The 25,657-nt window shown below is 31.1% G+C and overlaps 1 protein-coding gene across 1 annotated transcript in view; it reads right to left on the reverse strand.

The window, feature by feature from the left end:
• Nucleotides 1-25,657, reverse strand: part of LOC109596551 (hormonally up-regulated neu tumor-associated kinase homolog A) — a 347,951-nt gene that overhangs the window by 254,848 nt on the left and 67,446 nt on the right. Inside the window, exon 2 of the mRNA XM_049961294.1 lies at nt 23,011-23,044. Within this exon, the coding sequence (XP_049817251.1) occupies nt 23,011-23,044 (34 nt within the window). The remainder of the gene's footprint in view (nt 1-23,010; nt 23,045-25,657) is intronic.

Raw genomic sequence — 25,657 nt, forward strand, 5'->3', positions numbered from 1 at the left:
ACTGCTACAATGAATGACACAATTGTAAACATTAAAAATTGTATATGTGCATAACAAATACTGCTTAATAAAAGGAAAAGGTTAATTGAATTTCAAAGCAAAAAAATTATTAAAAAATACAAATAAAACCTTCATTCCTAATAACTAATTAACTTGTTGATATTAAAAATATATAAGTACAATTTTAACCTAATATAAACATTCTATTCGTCTATTTTTACCGTCGAAGGCTATAATGTATAATTAATAATAATAAGTAACAAAAGTCATACGAGTCAATTGACGACAGTTTTTCTCGGTACTAGAATAACACATTTGCCCATGTAAACTGTCTGAAATAACAAATATTTGTGGGTGTGTACCGATTTAAACCTTGATTAATTAAAATGCACGTTCATATAACGATTTTCATGTTATCGGAAATTTCCATTGCGTGATTGCAATTGTAAAAAAAAATATTTCTGGAAACTCAACAAGTTGACTAGAATGAGCTCACATTAATAGTTAATATAATATCTAGAAGTTGCATTTAAATTCTAAGAAAATAATTATTCTATCAGGGAACTATGTATGTATTTAATGTGTTGCGCTTTTTGTTAAAATGTATAACATTAATTTGCATAGAAATGAAAGCCATTATGAAATTTATAAAATTACAATAAATATTTAGATCAGCAATTGAACTTTTTAATATGTTAAACATTTAATTTAATGCCAAAACAATAAAGCATACATTAATAATCTGGCAATTGATATCCAAATTTTACGTTAACAACAATATTCGATATTTACCGTTAAAAACAAACATGGATTAAATCCGTTTTTGAGCGATTTGTAAAATAAAAAATGTAAGTGTATACCAGGATATAATGAGATCATACTTATACATAACATTGAATAATATCCGTATATAATTCAATCAAATTATCGTTAGTTGCCCCCGGTCACTGTATTAATGTTCATGCTGACTTACAATAATCAATCTTATAAAAGTTGTATTTCCAAATTGGTAATGTCAAGTTCAAGACTTTTAATAGAGTTTGAAGAAATCGTGACTATTAATTTAATTGTACGCAAATCGTTAATTTATAGCCGATAAAGTTGGTAGTTTTTACCATACTATAATTACAATATTATTCCTTCAATATGATTTTATAAATCCATAAACGAGTTTATTTATGTTTAATTTTAACTCGTTTATTTTTATTGAGCAGCCCCGTGAATATGTAAAATGTTGCGTATTATATTATTACATACATATGTATATCTATGATATGTTACCTAAAGTGTTATTTGTGAATTTAACTTTTTGCAACAAAAAAAAAATACACGTTTTATTCTTCAACTAATTGCAAGCGATTTGTGGCGGTCTAATTTACAAAGACAAATCATTGTTAAAAGTTACACCGCAGGATACAGATTAAGTGAGCAGTGCGCATTTCTTCACACGTTTTTTTTCTTGAAAAATTGCACAACTTGCACTTACTTCCTGCTTCTTGTAAAAAATGTTTATCGTTCAATATAAATTCAATGTCGTCTGTATTAGGTAGGAATAATGATGTGTTCTCACATAAATATATTTCACATATAATTATACTAAATAAAGTAAAAAACGTGCACAATAAAATTTTATGGCGTTGTTTAAACGCATTCCTGAGCGACACTTTGTGTTTATTTTTAAGTGGCATTACAGATATTGTAATAAATTATGCCGGAACGGGCCTTTATTAATTACAAAGGGCCGTTTTGCGGGACAATTTCAATCAATACATTTATATTCGAACCTTTGATGTAAGCATCTGATTGTAATACTTAAGTCATGTTCCTGTAAATTTGTGTAATTAGCCGCTTTTAGCAATTTAATTTTGTGTTTCTGGCTAAATTTGAAAATTCAAACAAATATCAGGTACAATGTTTTAGGAATTGCGAAGAAAATTGTATATAAATAAATGTAATTCATCAAAAATGTCATTTGGCCAAATTTATTCTGGCGTTGACTTCAAAGTGCTTCTGATTATATGAAGGTGTTAACGGAATTTTGAGTCAGGACCGGATTTATATTGAACAAAACAATTAACGAACTGGAATTACTTGTGTCATTTTGATGTCGAAATTTACGTGGAACTTTGAAAATACGAAGGATTTAATTGTGGAGCTTTTGTTTTGAATTTGGATTGTTGTATGTTAATAATTGAATAAATTATTAATACAAATATTATTTATTAATATACGTAACTATAAACAGCAATAAAAGTGATAGTTTAGCGATAAACGATATCAATAAAGAAAAATATTATTTTCTAATATCAGTAATATATAAATTGCATAGTCAATACGTTCCTGTAACTATTGCAAATATGTATTGACGTCAAAAATTCGCCAGACTGCTCGACGCTAAAACTAAAGCAACAAGCCAAGGTTAAATTTTACTAATAATTATACTCGTACCGAAACCAACAGTGGTACTAAAAAATTGAAATTCTATGTTAGTTACAAAATAATTTGTGGTTTTCTACTATAATTGCCGCCGTTATCTTTCTAATTGCATGGTGTTTAGAGTTTTCTTGGAAAACGATGACACAAAACGAATTGAACCGTGGACTTAATAAGGTTCATATTTATTTGCATTTACCATGTTCAAATTATCTAATCGTGGTGAGGCGAAATATGTTCAACAAGATTTTTTTGTATTGTAATGGAATAGTACCAATGATATCATTTACAAATTTTATCAACTAACTGTTATGCTAGATATTTTGGATATGTTTCCCAGAATTTTATTCGATAAAAACTATTGCTGAATAAAACAAATGAATTGTTGACTGAGAAATGATATAAAATACGTTGTTCGATTATAATTCACTTATATTAAAACTAAAATTAAATTTTATGTCGGCCTCGCATCACACAAGCTTTCTTTATAGAGGCATTTATTGCATTCCCATTTCAATTTTTAACAGACAATATAACATTAAATTAATGTAACAACCTCGTGCTGCTGCCGTTAGATGGTGCTAATAATACTGTAAATGTTATATTGAATATCATAAATTAATATATTATTTCAGAATGCGAAATTAAAAAAAAAAAAAACGAAACAAAACGAAAAAAGTGCTGAAGTCAACAGATCCAAATTAATTGGAACTGTGCACCAACTAATATTTTAAGATAGTCAGTCCATCACCGATAGGACATCCTGTGTATAATCAAAACAATTGTATTCGATGAGTAAAAACTACAAAACAAAGACAACACAAACACTAATTATGTTCAGGAAAATCATACTATGGAAAAAAAATACTAGAAAGCAATTCTTCACGAGCATCACAAATAAAGTGATCGGTGTCGCAACATCAGAATAATCTAGAAACTTATAGAGCCTCTTTTGCGTCTCATTTAATTCTATTATCTCCCGACATGCATAATTTACATCGAACCCGTGCACAATCTGCGAACCTTCGAAACTAATATTTCTTTGTCCAGCGTGAACGACGTAATATGATTCACACCCTTATCAGAACAGAAGGCAATTACGCACTTCAAAATAGGAAATATTGTAATTAAATATTTTTCTGCCGTTTGTCTTGACTCGCGACCTTCACCAGTCACGTACTGACATAAAACAAAGAAATTGGAACATCTGTTCGTATTTAGAGTGAAATGTTTTATTAAAACATGCGGTGGCATGTTTATGGGGCGATAATTTCGTATTTTTACCGATAACGTATTATTTTTATAATACACGTGAGTGTGGTAAATAGTAAACACACTTTATTAATTTGATATTAACATATTACACCACATATGACAGATAATGATTTGTTTTATTTTAAAAATTACATTTTCACTCGCACACATGCACACAACGAAATTCGCACTCAAAATTAACAATCAACCAACAATGGATCAGAAAAATTGAGTTGAAAAATTGAAGCTTCCGTTGGGAGTAGCAGTACCGGTGAAAAGTGAAAAAAATATCGACTGTCAAAGATGATGGACGTAAAAATGCTTGTCAATTAATTATAATAAATTAACTTTCTTCGCAGAATTAATGAATTTATAATAAATTAAATACATCTTAATTAGCACAGCTGTTTACTCTGTCGGAATGGTTAATTTCCTAACAACGGTGCATTGGTAACTAATAAATATTTATGGCAGTGACTATAGTTTTACATATTTGGATAAATGTGCAAATTTCCAGCTAAAGAATAATTAAATAAATTGTCGGTAATTTTTATACGTTTTAAATGCAAATTTGACGGAATCATTTGTCATTGAATCATAAATGAATGGTAATTAGCAATTTTCCGTACATTCAATGATAATAATAATTAAACTTAGATTAAAAAATTTCCGTTTGTGTCTTTTGCTACCGGGATATTTGATACACACTTACCGCGTGATTATTGACGCTTTTTCATAGTTATTTCGATTAAATATTAATGGATTTGTGAATTGGTATATCATCTTCGTATAAAGTCAATTTAATTCTGGCATATGAAATGGCAGTCGGCCAACATGTGCGTTACATCATCTAACGCAAATCAACATCGACGTTCGAAACTGTTTTTAACACTAGAACATTTTTTAAATCAATTTATATTGTAGCAGCATAATTAATAATATTGCTAACGGTTGACTTTAGCAATTACGGGCTTTTGTGCTTGGCTAAACGTGAAATGTATAGCCGCAATGGCAGATTCATTAGTGTCACACACAGTGGCTTAAGATTTCCCCCATTGCAATGCATTGCCTCGAATTGTGCCCTGGTGACAGATAATTGTATGCGTAAGGATGATATAATATTCTCTTAATACTGGTTATTAATAATTTTGATTAATTGAAATTATTATGAAATTTTCTCGGAAAGGCAGTAACTACTAAATGGGACGATGCCTTTTTATTTCCCCACATAAATTCGAAATTTTACTTTTAGTACGACTTTCAGAAATTTAATCAGGGAATCTTAATACTTTGTTGTCAAAATTTTATAAGCCCACTAAAATTGTTGCAAATGTGTTTCACGGCGGTTTATTACCGGGAGAAAAGCGCGGAAATTTATATCCTCCATAAATATAACACGGTTGTGTCAGATTAAATATGCATTTGGATATGTGACAAATATTTTGAATACCTTTCTTTACGCGTGCATTATTACCATAATTTACAGATAGAACGTGTTTTAAGCGTGTGTTATTTATTAGTCCGGGAGTTCAGCTATTTTTAGACACCGTCTCGATTTGATTAAGAGTCGGGAATTAAGAGACATTGATTTTCAAAACTTTTTAAACAAACACGTAATCGATTAAGATTAATTTACTTTAACGCGCGTAATTGCGAGAATATATTGTGCATTATTTACCCCCAATTAATTATTGGCAATTACCTAACTATATTGAGAGATTCATGCACTGAACCACGTGACCGGGAAACACCGCAAATAATCCTTTTCAAATCAGAAAGGTCACATCGTAAATAACTTCCATTTGTGTAATTATAATTAGAATACTCACGAGGATTAAATCTCGTTTTATTTTTATAAAACGTTTTGAATTCACGTCTATTAAAAATACGTTTAATAAAAGCGTGTCTTTATTTTAGACAGTTTCCACGATATAATTAAATTTTTGTCTATTTTTAAATTATATTGAAAAAAATTAAATTAAATTGCTGGCTTCCAATTAGTATTAACTTAACACTTTGCACCAACATATTTGTCGCTGGCCTATTTTACTTGTTCTGCGTTAAGTTAAATGATGTATGTAGCTTTTTTTGCGCACAAGTAGTGTAAAGTTATTGTCAATTAAAATAATCATCATAATGAATATTTTTATTTTTGGCCTGATTAAATTTTCCTGAAACAATTCATTTAAAATCGTATCGTTACAGTTTTAAAGTAGGTACTGCCGTAAGTGCCTTGTTAAATTTAACTGTCGACAATCACACAAAATAATAAACAAAATATTATCTACATAAAACCAGTTTTTTGGACGAAATAGAGTAAAATTTATACATCACAAAACATAGACTGTTTAATGTTTACTACTCCACTATAAAATAAATTATAATAAAATAAACATAAATATAACGACCAATAAAGATTATCATTTATAGAGAAAACACATTATTTATCTCGGGGCGTATTCGAGTTAGCATTATTTTATACTTTACGGTGTACCATATCTTTTTTAGGTAACTTTTATTAATAACCTTGAGCGAAGATGATATCTTAAAAATCTGACAGCCGAAGACATAAACATGCTACCGTTAAATTCGTATCCACCGTATAATTTCTAATTAATTTAATTATAGACTCTCGCAGTAAGACTCCTAGCAGTGCATAATATCACACTATCTACAATCATACAGGTACAATTAGATTTTTACTGCTACGAACAATAGGTTAATAGGCTAGTTCTCTGATTAAGCGGACCCAAAACCGGTTGGTCAATAGAAACGGATTACAATACTGTATGAGTTCGAGATGTTTTTTTTACACTGGCCGTATTGTTCTTGTATTGTAAAGCGTTTTGTTATTTTTTATTCGAACTGACAATGAGTGGGACTGTGACGGCTTGTTTTTCACGCACAAACAAAATTCAATTTAAATAAAATGATTGATTTTTCAAAGATTTTTAATAACCAGCCGAAATTCCCGTAACATTGCACCAAATATTATGTCGTTGCAGTTAATTACAAGCCAAATTAACTATTTTTCACAATATCCCACGCTCGTAGTTGGTCGAATTTTATCCTGACCACTTTTACGAACAGTTCTGCGGAAAATTTGGTGAATTGTGGATTTACGTTGTATTCAAAATCATTTTAAATCTATATTGCAACAGGATTTTAAACCGAAAGCTCCCATAACTTACGAAGATTTACATCGATGAAAGCGTTATGACTAATTTCCTTTTTTTATGTTTTATTTTCATTTATTAGCATATTCCAATTCATTACGTGACTAGAAATAATTCTAGTAGACAAATGAATATTCATGTCATTCAATTGCCGGGAAAGTAGTTGTTTTGAATGTTTATTTGTTATTTATTATCCCACTCTCCTGATATATGTTGCAGCGCTAATTTAATACTTCGTCCCTACGAAATATCCCAATTATATTTGAGTAATCTAAATATTGAATTTTGGCGTTCATTAAAATATTTTACGATGTTAAAACGAATTTTCTATTTACATTAACAGCCTCCTGAAAAGGCTTACATAAATGAGTAACGAAGTTGGTAATAATTCACAACAAAATTGTAAAACTTGACAATCTTAAGAGCAACTTTCGTTGCTCCTTAAAATATTAACTTTTAGGGGTGTTTTATTTGGAATTAAGAAACTTGCTACTTTCTTTATCGCGGGCTGCGACGCATAAATGGCATCGATCATTTCTTTAAAGAGTCATAAAGGATATAATTGTGAGGCCGTCCCATCGGACATTCGTGTCATGTAACGCGTTACCGATTCGTGCCTAAGCAAACATAAATTTTTAATAAAGTATCATGTCTTATCTTTTCATACGGAGATTGTACGTTTTTCGTTGCATAACATTACATTACACACATGTAGCTTTTATCGCCCGATACATAAAAACATCCTTGATCGAGCCCCCAGCTGATGAAAAGGCGACAGACTTTCTACAGCTGCGGTTGATAAAACTTTATCAAACCGCTTTATTATTTATTATTGTGCCCGGTCGCTTGTCGCTTAGTAACAAATCGACGAATTGCGCAGCAATGTCTGTCAGTGACCTTAAATTTAGGTATTAATTAAATTACTGTTATCTCGATCGGTTTATGCAATTTTTTTATGCGTACAGTAGGCGGCAATTATCGCTAAAACTGCACGTATATATGAATGCGATCGGGTTTTATGTGATTGATGTCTGGCAGCAATAAATCTTTTTTCCTTTACGACAATTAAATTATCGAAAGTCCGCGATAATTGTGGCGGTTGTACCACAGATTGCACCCAGTAATCTCTGGTCGTACTTTTCATTGTTCATATTTTTGTTTCAGCAACGTGTCTCGACTTGTTTCAGAAATTAATTTCGAACCTGCTGGAGCTAATAACAAATGCAAGCCTCGTAGAAATAACACCCAACTAAATAGTAATAAAAATAGCAATTAGGAGTTTTGTCTATTCAAATACCCTGGTGGAGACTGCATCTCTTTGTTCTTGCTTTTACTGGTAGATGGCAGAACGATGTTTAAACATTACCAGTCACGTATGAACAAAATCTTGTTTGTGGACAGTGTCACCTCGTCTCATCGCATTTGTTAATTGAATGTTGAACAAACAATATTTTCCTATATAAAGTGGTGTGCGGTAAACATTGTAGTATTTTAATTACAAGATCCCCCATGTTATGACATTATGGCCTAAGTTCATTAAAATTCAAAACAAACCGCTTTTTTCACGCTCATGTCTCGACTCGACAGGCGATACTTGTACAAAACAAAATAAGTCAAACTAGGAAGTAATTACAAACAATCAAATAGGTCAACTACTGATAAAAATAATTAATTTACAAACAAATTCTGTAGTAACAACATTAAAATTTATCTCCGACAGTTAAGTGACTAATGCAAACATACGCAAAAGATGAACTCGAAATAAACCCTGTTATCTGAGTACACGCAGATGTTTTGATCGTATGCTTGTTTTACAAATAAATAGCAATAATACTTTATTTTTATTGACATTTTCTGCGTTTTAAGATAAATACATTGACCTACCATAATAAAAACCACTATCGGTCTGTTATCGTATCTTCAGTAAAAATAAACTTATGAGGCTTTTTAAGGTAGTCCAATGATAATATTCAAATCCTTGAAAAAATTGCATTTATTAAGTGTAGTGGCATGACTATCTGCGTTTTAAAACTGCATATTACCGCTTTCACTGTGATTGTCTGATCCTTAAAACTGCATCAGACGAGGCCGTTTTCGACAATTAATATTATCACGAAAATTATGCATTTCCGAAAAAAAATTACAAACAATCAGTCCAACGAGTAAACAAATTTGAACAAAGAAGGCGAATTACGTTTACTCGAACGTCGTAGTTTATTATTTATTTATTAAGATAATAAGGTAGACAAACATGATACTAAAATCGTACACATTATACAACTAATATCAAAAAAATAAATTTGTACAATAATCAATAATTCAATAAGTAAAGTATCAGTTGTATGAAAATGCAAAAAGGATACATTAATATTTAAATAATTCATAATTAATTATATAAACAGTTACTGTTATTGTTGTGGAGTTAAAAATAAAATTGGAAACAAACATAATTCGCACTTGAATTGTAATTAATGAAATTACATCTTTCTTGAAAGCAATTTAACAGTTTACACAAATTTTACGCTTAAAAGAAAAAATCAATAAGCTTATAGAAACTAGAGAACTTGGAAAAAGTTTGGAAACTTGTTAAAACTTTTATTCCTTAAAGTTATTTATGTACTTTTAATTCTTCATGCCTATTAATTTCACTTTTTTTCTCTGAACAATAAAATATTCTCCGGCCAACAATTTTATTACGTTATTACCTACGATATGAAAATCCATCAAAAGAGAAGAAAAAAAATAAGCAGAAAAAGTTTTGTAATTTTAATAAACTCAACTCGACTCGATCTAAAATAAACAGACCGACAATTGAAGTTGTTTTTATTTGATTAAATTAGTTTACTACCATATTTTTGTCTTTTAATCTTTGAACAATATTTCATATTGTCTTGATAAAGATGAAACATACATGTTTTGTTTAGATAATTTAAAATTTTTAAATGCGAATACAGGAAATTAATTTTTTACCACTATCGGTGCTTTTAAAATGTCACACTACGAGATAACACGTAAATAGAAATATTAACGGAAATTAGTAATCGAGAATTATTTCATACAGGTTTAATAAACCACTTTATCCTTGGAAGTAGTTTAAAAAACTTTTAATAAAACCGCAAATGTCAAAATTCAGAGCCGAATAGATTTAATTGCAAGTTTACGAATACGGAACCAGAAAAATTTTAGCAAACAAATAAGTAATTCAGGAATTGCATTCCTTCACAATTTGAATAATCAATAGCATCTGAAACATTTAAGGAAAAAAAGCTTCAAAACTGTCCTTGTAGGTTTTCCCGCGATTTTAAGTAAAATCTTCAAATAAATCTCACGTTATACACATTGAACTTATGTCAGGCATCTTTGTCAACATATATTTTCTCAAAACTAAAGCAACTATTTAAATTTTAATGACCCCGTTGGGTTCCAACAAAGCAGAGATATTTTTGAATGTGGTAAAGTAAAGCTGAACTCTGACACTAACTTAATGGCATTGAGATTTGCTCGACGATTCACCTAAATAACTGATTATTTTAAGATTCAAGTCTTTTGAAGTGGAAGATATTCAAATTGTGTCTGAAATTTTACTGCTATGGTATATTGCGTTCACCAACATTTATCTAATTCTTATTCAAGATGAAAACTACTTTCTAAACTGGGCTAATGAATATTTAGTTTTTTTTCTATAAGATAATTACTTGGAGTTTTTGAAATTAGGTTTTCGAAATTCGAATATCACGTAACATAGAGCTTGCGGACTATTCGCGGTAAATTTAAAATTAGAGATAAAATTTTCTTCGTTTAAAACTATAACGCAGTTTATGACACACATGCTAATACGAGAACGCTGATTCATGTAAAATATCCAAACTAAATTGCGCGCTTGTAAAACACCCTTTGTTAGTAATTAGTGAACTTTATCAGTCATGCCGGATTTATTACTCGAAATATGGACTGGAGCTTTAATTAAAAATACTTTCATTAATACTATGACCGTTTTAATCATACCATTGTTACTCGTTTTTTTTTTCAAATGGGGACAAACAAAGACACAACGTCGATAGAAAGAATAATAAACAGAATATGTCAATTCTCCGTGTTTTTATGGACGAAGGTAGAAGATTGGTTTTCGTATTTGTATTATGTATTTTAATCGTAAAAGTTAATGAACCCGAAAGATTAATATGTTCTTTTGTAGGTTACTTCCTGGACTTATGACATATTGATTCCTTTTAACGTTTATCAGTAATTTTAAATTTCAGTCACTTAAAACCGTGTGTGATTTAACACGTAAACTGGTTCAATATTGAACTTGAGAAACCATCGATCTATAATTTAAAAAAGTCATGATAGCAAATGATTAATCCACTCGTACAGATTAAAATTGAAAGGTCAATTCAGATAACAGGTGAATTACCTAATACATTCGGTTCGTTGACACTGTCATTTGACCGGCCAAATTGAATGTTTGCCGAAGCGATAATTCTCAAGATAAAACGCATTTTATACTCCGGAACGTTGATTTGAGTAGGACTGATACAGGGGTAACAGGGCTTAAGCATTGACTCTTATGCTTGTAATTTCGCTGCCATTTGAAGATATTGATCACTGTAAAACTGATTTAAGAAATTAGAATAGTTATCATACAAATTTTTTGCTCATAACTCTGTTAGAATATTTGGAATGTTAATAAATATTTTGTTTTGTCATTCACGGGTCATAAAACATTCTGTTCTGGTCGAGTTTCGATGGAAGGATCCTTAAACTATGGAGATTTGTTTTGCACTATCGTTTAAAATAGTTGTAATGGCATATTAATGCGTCGTCGAAGTATTTCAATAATTTGTTAAATCCCTTTCATCTATTACATAAAAGTCACCGGGTCACTAATATAAAGTGATTCATTCCCGGTCATATATTTCCCGTCAAATACTTTCGTCACACAAACAAATCCCGCATTTGTAGACAAAGAAGACATCTCTAAGAATATACGATCCAAAATTATTCTTTTGCGCTTCATAACTCCCTTTCAGCGGCTTAATGACAGCCCGGAGGCACCCGGTAAAAACGTCCATAACTAGATATAAAAATTTTACGGCGGCAAGTGTTCTCGGGGGCTCGCTCGAACACGTGCACGGTGCGTATCAGTTGACCGATATGAAAGTTGCATTAGTCATGCGAGCCGTGGTATTTTAAATCAAAGGCTTTAGGCGTACAAAGACATCTATTTTCGGCATTTTAAATATGCCCGTTCGAAATGGTTTATGATGTGTTTTTAAGCTCGTTACGAACGCTAAGGCTGTGACACTATCGAGGTTAAGTATGGTGGCGCCAAAAGAAACTGTACTCTGAATCGTCGAAGAAAAATTATGAAATTATGACATTACGAATGCGGAAACCGATTTAATAAACAAACGCATTTTTGTCTCCGGAGCTTTTTGCCACATTTACAGTACTAAATATCTGTAATCTTAATTCACACACCATATGGAACATGAAGAAATGCCAATCGCTTGATTGGCACCAAAGAGGAAATAACAACTTATTTAGACCCTTTTAATATCTCGCAAGCCATTTAAAGAAGACACAATTCTCAATTAAATGAAATTATTTCTCGCATGCTGCAAACATTTCTTTCAATTGATATCAATATCTTTGCATAGATAAAATTCAATCTGCTTTCGAAAAAACATTCATGAATATTTCAGATAATGTTACATGTGCTTCGGCAAACTTTCAAAGCAACATTTGTAAGTAAAAAACATTAACTTTTTTGATTTGATTCAAAGTGCCGACACATATGGTTTGAGCGTTACTATTTTTCGTCAACAATTAATATAGTATTGAGAAATAATAAAACATGACTGGTATAAACGTTCATTACAGCGGGTTACAACAAACAATTTAAAATACTAAATATGATATCCACGGGCAAGATTATGTTTGGAAAGATAATACAGTTTTGTGGTACAATATTACGTTGATGTTATTTCAATTTCTTCATATTTATGGTCACTTACAGTGGCAAACTTTGGCTGCTTTCTGAGCACGTACCAAGCAAATTGACAAAAATATAAGAAAGTTTATACTGTTGTAGCGATTGAAATTTCATATATTTGCCGAAATCAATTTCGTACAGTTTATACGTAGCCATGTTACGGGTATGACTTTCGATGTTGAGCCGAAGATAAAACGGCACCGAAAATAAGCAATATTTAGAAAACTACGCGCATTCAAAGGCAAAACGTAAAATTATGTATTTTAATAAATACTAATTACAGTTTGAAACTTAGAGCCTTTAAATATATTTCATCAGTGCCGACGGAGGAGTATTTCCATGTTGAAATTCATAAATGTCGGATTTATCAATGCTAGAGAATCAATACACTTGTTGATGGATGATTGATTAGCTTTCTGTTGCACCACACGGACATTACCAGTTATTAGTTTGTTCATTAACCGCAGTCCTCGAATAACACTAATAACAATTAAATGTTTTATTTTAAATGTTTCGATTGAATTGTTTGATGGCCGAGAAGATAGCGACCATAAATATTTTAAACTGGTTTTGTTCGTTGTTTGATGCTTGTAAAATAGAAGAATTTTAAGAACATACATTCAAAATGTGCACAAACTGAATACTAAACATTAAAAGATACATATTGACCGTGGTTGTATTAGTTTCCGTTAAGTGATTTCACATTTGAAGTTCAACAAACCCGGAATTATAAAAAATCTGTTCCGAGTGTATTGACTTATACGATAAAATTAGGCAGTTTGTTTGTTTAACTTAAATTCACATATTGTTAAAAATTGTCGAAAATTTATCAATGTCACCAGGTGGTTTTGTCCTAGAACTATTGAATTAACTTTTTCGATGGTACGTATATATTAAAAAAGTACATACTGTTGTCTACAACAGTCAAGCAATATATCAATTGCTAAGGGGAACTTTTGTCATAAAAGATTTTTTTTAGTTGACTGTAGATAGTTGACAGGTATACAATCCATATAAATGGAAGGTGACTAAAAGAAATAAAACATTTTTGTTGTTTTTGTTGAACAAAATTTATATCGCATTTTTAAAACTTTCAGTTCTTGAACAAACTGAAATAACATATCGGAGAACTAATCGCAATTGATCTATATATCATATATTCATGAGTAACGATTTGCACATTAAACGTTATAAATGTTGAATAAATTCAGATACCCCACATCTTATAATTGTTACCACTTAGAGAGATGATCAAAAGATGGCACAAGTTGCATAAATCTGTCCAGAATAAGCGGCAGTAAATGATATATGAAGAATAAGTTCACCAAATTTATTGCCTTACAGCTGTTTGCATGTTTTTCCAACATTATATTGGAGCATATTACTCATAATAGAATTATGGAATGTCTCAATATTAGAGTCCTATATTGACCGATAGTCTGCCTGTTTTTTAAAGGCGTGAACAACACGAAAACACATTCGAAGAAAACATTAGAATCAATAATGAATATGGATTAAAGTTGCATACCCCCATAAAGCGGCTGCATGTGGGAGGGAAACTTTTAATGTCTTTCGTACAACAAAAATAGAAGATATCAAGATTATAAGTCCATATATCCACTATAGAGGAATTAAAATAAATGCTATGCCGAGGACAAACTGCAGCGAGACTAAAGGGGAGGAATAACAGTCTAATATAAATAGTTTCGCCGCGATATAGTTATAGGATGCCCGTAAAGCTCAAATAAAATTTAGAATTGCAAATTTGGAATTGCTTTATATTCTGGAGGTTTTTCTGCTTTTTTCTAAGATTTTCATCAACATATTTAGCCATAAAATCCTTTCGTTTTATTGACGGATCCGTGCTGAAGTTCTTACTAAAGCCGATAAACAGCACTCCGGGAAACAAACGGATAACCAATAAACAATTTTATATTACGAAAACTTTGGCTGAGAAAAATAAAGAGATTTTTCAGTTTACAGCTTCATTATTATACGATTTCGTGTTTCTTGTTTTAAACATTTTGATATTTACTCCTTCATTTTGTGTGTTTAAATAAAGTGGTTCGCCATTTGCATAGCGAATCCCCACACATGACGATTTTTAGTTCGACAAAAATTAAATTCTAAACAATTTGACCCAGCCGTTTTCATGCCGCCGATCGTACTTTCTTTTTATATAATTATGTCCCCCCAAGGCCGGTCCTGAATACTGGTTCTATTAACTACAATATGAGATTATAAAAAATATCTTAATCTTCTTGAATACATATTTTAGATACACGGTCAATGCGTAATACGGTAGCAACGAAATGAAATGTGATTATATAATTTAAATTATGTTTTCGACAGCTGTATAGACGCAAAGAATTTTAACAATGTTTTTAAATAAATTTTATAATGCCATTGAAATTAATAGAATTATGTAGGATAAAACATTTTTTACGGTCCTCGGGATATTTTTTATTGCTTTAATAATCCGCGTAACTGATGAAATTCCAAATACAGTATGGGCTTTACGAAAAGGATACGTTTTATTAAATTAATATAACCGTTAGATTTTCGTCCGTACATTTCACTCTTTTGTGTTTCACTGTGAAAAATACACATATGCTTATTTTTGATTGCAATATTGGTCATTCGCGTAATATTCTTATTTCAAATAAATTTATGATCTGTGCTCGTCTGGCGATTGTAAATCAAAGCTTTTTAATTGGTGAAAAAATTTACGACTTGTTTTAGAGGTCTTCATAATTTTAAAGTATCAAAGCAAACATGCAGGCTGCATCTTTGATCAAAATTTTGTTTGTTGAAACACCAAGAAAACAAAGAATATAAATATTCTTTTACGACGAACTGTTTAGAAATATGATGAAAATAAATGATAATCAATTAGTTTTTAATCATAAAATCACACTTTAATTAAAATCTCGTCAAGGTTTTTGGATAATTAAATTCAAAATTTATTAGCAACGCTAAACATTAAGAAAAGATTCAAATATCAAAAACATATTTATTTTCAAATTCAATTTATTTATTTTTTTTATCAAACATAATTAAACAAGTTATTTTAATGTTAAGATGGCGAGCAATTTTACTGTCAGAAAAACTACTATTAGAAAGTAGAATTAAAAATGTTTACCCGTATAAAATATTCTCAATAATTAAAACTGTCAAGGTATCTTTTATTAACAATTTCTCAACGTTGTCGTGTAATTAAATAAATATGACAACTTAATGCTACCTAAAATCCGTAATTACATTTTTTAATACGCTAAAATTCGGTGGTAACACGCGATATCATTGCATACGTTAGAGCACACCTGAAATTAGAAGGACACCAATAATGGTGTACTTTTGAAAGAGTACCGATTAATTAAAATCTCTCAGAACAGTACGTATTTCAATATTGTACTTCCCGGATTAAAAGCACACCTTAATAACCTTACCGTCTCTCTATGCATTTATAATCAGCATCATCAAATTAAAATACAATTAGCTTTATTTTTTGTATACCCTAAAAACTCATAAAACGATACAATGTCGCCCATCTTTACTAATTATAACTTAGGTTTATACCTGATAATTAGTAGTTAGAACAGTTTACACCTATTAAAGATGCTAATTAGAATTATAATTTTTGATTAGAACAGGAAACCATAATGTTAAATTTTACGATTACACAAATCTATTTATCGTAAATATGTCCACTTTTAAATAGTTAATAAACACATGCGTTAAAGAGGCTTATTATTTTTACGACTATAAATAGTCAATATTTACTAAAATCCGCTATAAAAATCAATGTTTAATTACTAACCAATATTCATTCGGCATATTAAGATAAATGAGGTTAAGAGATTATTGACGTCTCACCTTTAATTACTACTTACTCTTCCATTTTATTATTACGAAAGAAAAAAAAATGTTGGTCATTGACCGTTGTTTAGGTAAAAAGTGATTCAAAAACTGTGAACCATTAATATTTATCAGTGGCAAGGTCAATACTAACTCTTTAATATTACCAGGAAACGGAATCTTCTAGAGACCAGTAATTATGAAATCTCATGATGCTTTATTAGGTTTAATAGACCTTACACATGTTCACAGAAATTGACTCCGAGTCGGTTTCTAACGTAAGTTAATTCCATGATGACGAAATTTGTGGTTTTCTTACTTAAACGACGAAGAGACAGAAAAACAAAAAACACATTACACGCTGGTGTCTAGTTTTAGGAGAGCTTGTAAAATAAACGCCTGTGCATGTATCGTCATTGCCACTGAGAAATAACGATTGATCGGCAAAAAATTCCAAACACTGCCTATTTGAAGACACTGATAATTGCATTAGACATCCGGAATGTAGCATTTATGTTGGAGTCGGTCTACTTGGAATATCTATAATTTTTATAAAATTCTTATATTAAACGCGGAGGTATTCACGAGATATGTTTACTAGAAAATTGGAAAAAACATTAATTGCTTGTCGTGGTTCAAACGAACATCCAACCACCGAGCATCGTAAATATATTTGTACTGACGATAGTAATTAGATAAATAAATATTTGAAATCCAGAAGCGATTTGTCTTCTATTAGAATCCAGAAATTTCAAACATGCATAATGTCAGCATTTAAACTCTGCTTCTTGATAATTATTCAGTACCCCGAGGAAGATTAGTGGATCTGTTGTTGTTTCAAATCAACATTAATAATATCGTTACTATTAATCATAATCTGTACATGCGATACCATAATAAATACAGATGCTTTAGAAATGGCAATATTGAAATATATGTAGTTAGATTCATGTTTGCCACCATATACAAAGTGAAATTTGTTTACAGGTCTTGCAACACACTCGATCCTTAAGCATAAACCTTGAATATTTAAAGGTTAATTTAGAAAAAATACTTCCGCGGCGCCTTTCCAAGCGTGACCTCCTTTACTTGTACATCAATTACAGAATGAGTTGTTTCTGCGTGAATGATCTTTTTTTGCCTTTAAGTACTGGAACACACCTTTACACTACCACAAATTCGTCGGTTATGTAATTAGAATAATAATTGAACGAAGTTATGAGTGTTATTGTTTGGGTTGATTTTAATTAAGTCTTAACAATGCCAGTTAAAAGTATGGCGAGTGTATTAAATATAGGAAGTGATTTTCTATTTATGCTGTTGTGAGAAAAAATGACACACCCAGCACTTTTATTATTAATTCGATTTCGGTTCAATGACAGTGGAATTGCTCAAATGTTAAAGTATGAAGATATTTACATACTGAGTGCAAAATGCAATCAATAGTTGTGCAAAATATAATTCTGAAGTTTTAATTATTTTTAAGAGACATATTGCAACATATTATTTTATGTTTCTCCTAATAAAATAATTCGACATTTCAACCAGGAGAAATGAAAAATTTTACTATGATAATAACTTACTGAAAAAAGAATACAACCTGAACGTTTCGACTCAGAACGGTGGATACGAACCTTTTTTTAAAACATCAGATTTATTGGAACCACCTGGCAGTGTTTTCGGTAAACATCAATAACGAACCGAAACAAATTGAAACCAATCTCGATTTAATTTGCATACTCAAACTGTTTTTATAACATATAAAAATTAAGTGTGGTCACATTAGGATTAACGTAAATAAAAATGATTGCGATGATCAATTCTCCGAAAGGCTGTTTGTGTTTGGTAGGTCCGCACTTCAGTAGCCGCCGTCCGTTTCGAGAAATAATAGTGATTTATCCGCATTTTTTGTGTCACAATTAATGCAGAACTTGGCGATTAGACATTTAACATAATTAGGATCTACATCTAGGAGCAAATTGTTCGGTGAGGTCGAGTTTTGAAATTAGTGACAGAAACCACATATAATTAAAGCTTATCTCGCCCCCAATAAATCTCGGCCGAGCCGTCGACTTTCTCGCACAGGCGAAATTTCACGTATTGGACTAAATGTTTTGATTAGGTTGCTACCCCTTTCATGAATGAATTAGCATATTTAATTTTTTAAATATTGTTCGGCGCGTTCAGAACCATAGTGCAAGCCACAATTCCATTTGCATATGAATGCTTAACCTGCATTAAGTCCGAGATTGCCGGACGACATGCAATTTCCTTAGCGCTAACAGATGATTAATAATATGTTTTAAATAACGTATATGTTGCACATATGCTAATCTTTTTTTTTTGCTATGGGTGTGCACACTTGATAATGAAAACTACAACGTAACACCACCACCCACCCCGTAGGCGGTGAGGTGGGGACGCGGGGGAAAAACAATGAGCAATTGCGATAAATTCGGATTGGTATCTTGGCGACATATAGGGACTAATATCCCGGTGAATTATGAATTGGGGACCCGTGACGCGTTGCCCGTTCGGCTCTGGCCTCCAGGAAAACTCATTAATAATAAATTTCGTTATTTTCAGCTTATGTCAACATAGAGAAATCATTGCGGCGACCAAGACTGGTCAAACATTATTCGTAACCCATTACGGAGTCCAGCTACGGCGGGATGACAATGGGTTATTCAAGATAAACATCAGATTAATTTGACAGGGGTACCTAATAGTGGCAGTCAAGATAACAGTAATGATTTATACTCTCATCAATTTTTACAATGAAAGCGAATGTATCATTTGGTTAAAGATCGAAGTCTTTTTTATTATCAATTCAACTTTTTATGCGACTTGAGACGGACCGGGCAAGCTCCCAGTTATAGCCCACCAGATTTTGATCCGTTTTGTCTGGAAGTCTCAAATTGTTAAATTTTTTGCTGCGTGTTTATATTTGTGAATGTTAATGCGGCACAAACCCGAAATAATATGTGTTATTTTTGGTAATTTGGTATGGAAAACCTGTGGAATTGTAGGTGATATAATTATATTATAATCACACACCAACATATAATTTACATACATTTTATTTTTATCAAAAATTATAATCACACACACACGGCCAATTTATTTGAATATTTTACGATTTTGATGAACTCGAATTTGAATAGGCAATTTAGTGTGAAGATCGGTGTATTGATATACTTTATAGTTCAGGCTACGTTTCCTCTATCATTACGCTTTAATTGATAAACCCGGTTTATTGGTTTGCATACAGGAGCAATAATCGCTTTACGGAAACTATAAACCCACAAGTAATGCGTGTTAGAGGTTTATGATTTTATCCACGTTCTCCATTTACGTTACATAAATTTTCTATAGGCCCAATCAATTAATTTATAACTTTCCAAACTAATGAGGTCGAAAAATCCGTTGTTTTGGATATTGCGGGATTTACGTCGTACACGGTCGAATATAAATAATTTTCACAGATTTTTCCACCAATACAATGGTCTTGGTCTTCATGCCCAACTAAGTTAAATGAATAAACTCCTAACTGTTTTCTGTTGAAACAATTAAATATCGCATGATCGGGAACTATTTTACGAACTGCAATTTTACACTACGATTAACATAAGTCGATTCAATTGTCGAATGGCAATTTCTGTCTATACTGTCTAACAAGAATTTTAAATTTCAAAGCGAGTCGTTTTCAGTATATTTGTCTTTAATTACAAATTAAATTACAAACTTTATTTGCATATTTATATAGATGAATCATTTCACGACGGTAAATATAATGTAAAGATAATATGTCACGTTCTTCATTAACTAAATATTATTTAAAAATCAATAATATATTAAAAAATGGTAATAATTAAGGTTAAACATATTTGTCATTTATATCGCTTGTGTACTTAAGAATTATCTATAACTATAGTATATATTATGTAATTTGACACAAATATATTTTTATTTTGGTTATATTAATATATTGTTTAAAGGATTCAAAAGTGTTGTACGGCAGTCTAGATTAGCTGAAAGAGTCAATCTATTTTAATATCTGTTCTGTATTGCTCCAATTTTTCAGAAATGGAAATTGTATACGAACTGCCAATGGTCAATAATTACGATGGCAGCCTTTTACATGTCTGGCTTCCCGTAGGCAAATAGAGGAGGCAACGTTAGATAATAACTCTAATTTAAAAATCAGGGCAGGTACCGGCCGTTGTTAGTGCACGACACAGTGAAATACTTATAATTTATGTTTATGTATTCTTAAATAAAGCGTGGGAAATTCATACTGGCCAATGATTTCTTCTGCATTCATTTATAGAGCTGACCCTCTGGAGCAGTAGTTGAGTAACTGTGCATTTGTGCATTTACGGCAACGTCCGACGAATAACTGTAAAACGGAATAAAGTCTCTTTTCTGGTAATTATGTGCCAAAACAAATTGCTAAATTAAAACAACAATTTGCATTCAAATAAGTCACTAAGGTTTATTACACGCACTACTATTTAATTATAATTTTAAGTTGAAAACTGTGCGAGTACGGATATAATCTGCGTTTAAATAAATGCACTGTATGATATAATAAGCACGGAGCTTTGTATTATAGATAATGGAATAATAAAATTAATAATTAGAGTTTATGGTTTCCTTTCAAGTTTAATATCGACCATTGTATATTTTATGTATTACTATAAGACGAATTCTGTATGAGGCCCCCGCTTAGTTTTAGACACGTATTTAGGTTAAGTACTTTAACTTTCCATGCTCAATAAAGGGATTTATAAAAGCCTATAACACATATTTAAATGTTTAATATCTTTAACGTTCGTTGGCCAATGACATTGTATAATAAACTTTAAAAGGGTCGGTCGTATAAAGTTAAAGCATTGACTAAACTTTAGTTTAGGCAAGTTATCGTCTAGACGATTATTAATCACAATATTGAACATTTTCCTACACTGAAAGTCTAAAAATTGTTTATAAATCGGCTCGCTTCTTAAAATGCTGGTAAACTTGGCATAAATAACTTAAGTGTTCCTCTTCCCCTAGATGGATCGGAGTTCTTACGATAACTTATTCCGTTCAATGTAGTCAAGGAATCGTATAAATTATGCAAATGTAAATAATTTACGAAATCCACGTAGAGTTCTATCCCTTTTAAACGAGTGCCTTGATCTGATTTAGAGGTTTGTCGAAAAGAAAAAACTGGGATACGTGCGTGAATGTAATTGTGTGTTAAGTAACACTGTATTAGTTGGAAGGTTAATGGCTTTAGAATTCGATGTAATGTTCTAAAAGTCGTGAACCATTTCAGTAATTCTTTACAATAAAAGTGTATTTAGCAATTTATAAACATGAAAGTAATGTAATTGGTCAATTAGAAAGAGTGTGTGGGCATCGGACTCTTTGTAACACCAGAAATTATTTTATATTAATTTAACAGGACCATTTCGCAATGTTTTTATTTAGATTGACGTTAGTGATGTTTTTTGTGCCGACAAATTATTACAATTAACAAATCATGCAAATATGGGTCAGCCACTTCGTTGTAAATTTCGAATGTGATCTGAAATAAAATTAATAAGCACAAACCGACCAGCCACATTCAATAATTTCGCAACGTGCTCACACATCGATACCAGATAAATCTTCATTAACCTCAGACGGAAGAACGACGACTAGTTAAAATTTTGAAACAAACACACATTTATCTCGTCCGAAATTAACATACGAGTTGTTGAGAGTAGCGACGCCCCCGTCAATCATATCGAAAAAACAACATGTCAACGTAACATGTAAATGTTCTTAAGATCCATGGGATAACATTGTCTCTGGAACTGGGAGTGCTAATGAGTTATGCAGCTCGGTACCGGAGAGACAGTTTTTAATACTCGGAGTTACCGACCGTAAAATTAGGTACCCGCAGTTAAATTATATTTACTAAATAGCCCAGCGTTCATTTGTGAACATACTGCGCGTGAAAAGATTTTTATCGAAAAGTGTCATGAACACGAGTGGACGGAGAAAATATCACTACGGTTTATGTTATTATGCCAGTGATTAATCTTGTTAATCTGGGCTGTGCATCTAAAATAATTCAATAGTTTCCCGTGAACTTATTTTTGTAAAAGAAGTAAAGGTGAATGTTTTCTTGAAACTGTTTTGAGCAAAGTTACGAGAGAGCAAGTTTTCGAGTCTCATGTATTGCTAAAGGATAAAATGTATTTAAACGCTTGTTATATAAAAGCTAGTAAAGTCTACAATTTACAAGAGAAGCGTACTCACCTTATTTAGTCTGCAGACATTCGAGACGTCTGACCTGAAATTTACAGAATTTACTTTACATAAAATATACGACAACCACAACTTATTAAATTGTTTCCTAGTCGCTTATTAATAAATTTAATTGAATTTATTTATAGTTAGTATAAAACGGTTGATTCGTTATAAATATGGATTAAATTATAACTTCCATTAAATGTATTTTCTTGTTTGAAATAATTGTAACAATCCATTATTTGAGACACCAATTAATAATGCCCACTTAAAGCCCATAAACTTATTTAAATTTATGCCCTTTTACTATCCTAAAATACTACTAATTATTGTAGATAAGAATCTTAAATAACTTAGAACTGAAACAAATGATTATTGCGTTTTTTATCAGGAATGCATTCAATGTAATGCTGGTATTTGAACATTAGATATACAAAAAGGGGATTAATGAATATGCATTAGGTATTTTTCATTTTCTGTTGACAATTAATTTGTTCAGGAGGTAATTTAGGAATTGCTGAACCGATATATTAAAAATATGAATTTTAACCGAAATTTCCACATGGTGTAATCTCGGGTACTTTTAAAGTTTTAATCAACAGGTAAATAATTACATCTAATAATGCACATTATTTAGGGTGTCCGCTGATTACTTTTGCCATGTGGGACAATTTAAGTATGTAAATTATCCTACATTGTAAAAGGTAATTTCCAACAGAGAAATTTTTGTTCGACAGAACGCTCATCAATACGGGTTCGTTGGATGCAATCCTCTCTTTTTACATGTCACTCCTGAAGATATGGCATTACTTTAAACACACTAATTTATTTAATTTTTGGCAATTAGCATGTATAATATATGCAGTAAAATCCAAGTTGATGACCCTGATCCGATCGCAGTTCATGTTTCCTGCAGGTAGTTTAGTTTTGCTTATTCATTGTGACAATACTTTAAAAACACGTTAGATGTAAATGAGGATTTGGCGGATACACTTGCATACCGAGGTGCGGGGTGAACATCCTATAAAAGTTCTTTGAAAAACATTTACTATAATAATTACTCTAAATCAGCTTTAATTTCACGGTTGGCAAGGGATTCCTAACTGACGCACTAAATGGGATACAATGAAATTGATGTAATTATCCAAATCGGGGAGGGGTCAACCATATCTGTAAATATTTTCGTTAATATATTCGGTAATCGTCTAATTGTTTGTCTTAGATATGTACCTTTTAACTTTTATTTCCTTTTGATAATGAAATGATTTGAATATGTGAACGGGTGACTGGCGACGGAAATGAGATGCCTTAATTATTTGTAAAACAATTAGTACTACAATGCGGAACGCTACTAGAATTATTGTCGTTAAACTTTTTATAAATTTTTAACTGTTTTATCCATATTTCTAGCTAGTTTATTTCATAACAAATGACTCTCTTCAGATTCAGCAGTGGCTATAATCATAGCAAATTATTCAAATATGAGATGTACTACTTCTACTATTTGGATGTCAGTATCTATAATGTTTATTTTTTTTTCTGTCCTGTTGTAGCTACTATGCAACTAGTTAATCTGAATCTAAAATAAATCAATCATTTCCAGTTTTATTATAAAGAAACCGGCCTAGTGGTAGCTACGAAAAAATTTGTTTGTGTTCGAAAAACTTGAAGAAAAATTAGATAATTCGATTGTCAAAAAATATATTAATCTTATCGTCAACTGAAAGTAGCCAAACTGTAGGAAATTTGACTTAAAAACCTAAAAAAAGTCCAATTTTGACTTCACTGGACCACAGTAGGGACGAGTCGAAATTTAATTTAAAAAAATATGATTGTTCTGTTTAAGTTAAACGCCCTACGAAGACAAAACTACACAAAAGGTTTGCTACCCACAGTAAAACATAGTGGCGGTTCAATTATGCTATGGAGATGTTTCAATTTTTCTGGCGAAGCCAGTACGGGCATATATATTAAACAACAATTTGCTACCATATAATCAATGTGTTTCATCATGAAAACGATCCCTAACACAAAATTGTGACAGATTGGTTAAAAGCTCAAAATATCTTCCCCGTCCCAACCTCCAAACATCAAGTATTAAACTTAAATTAAACAATATACATTTAATCATTATAAATACCTATAACAATTAAAGTTGCTATTTATGTCCAGGTAATATCAGAAAAATATATGTAACATTTTATGCAATATGAGTATAGCAGCTATTATAACACAGTAAAAAACAGTAAATTAATATTATTTTTATAGTAAAAAATAAATAAAAGAACATTTAACATTGTAAAAAGTTGTTAATAGCCGCTGCTGTATATGACGGAAAAACTTTTCATTGGATTCCAATTAATATTTATGAAATTAGCACAAATAGTTGTGTGAATTAAATAAAAACGATAAAATAGTTGGAGCCTGGAATCGGTTTCAGCAAATTTTAAACGAAAAGTTCAGTCAATATAAAACAACTTTTTTCGCGGCAATCTCATTAGATCGAGTAATTAAATATATTCGTTTTATGGCCTCTGTCCCAAGTCTTGCATCGAAATTAGCTTAACTAAGCTGATTAATGTCGTCCCTCCATAGTAAAAGCTTTTTTTACGTTTTAATCTCTGATGCTCCAACATAAAATCCTTACGGTTTAATT

This window comes from Aethina tumida, chromosome 1 (genome assembly GCF_024364675.1).
Source record: "Aethina tumida isolate Nest 87 chromosome 1, icAetTumi1.1, whole genome shotgun sequence".
NCBI lineage: Eukaryota > Metazoa > Arthropoda > Insecta > Coleoptera > Nitidulidae > Aethina > Aethina tumida.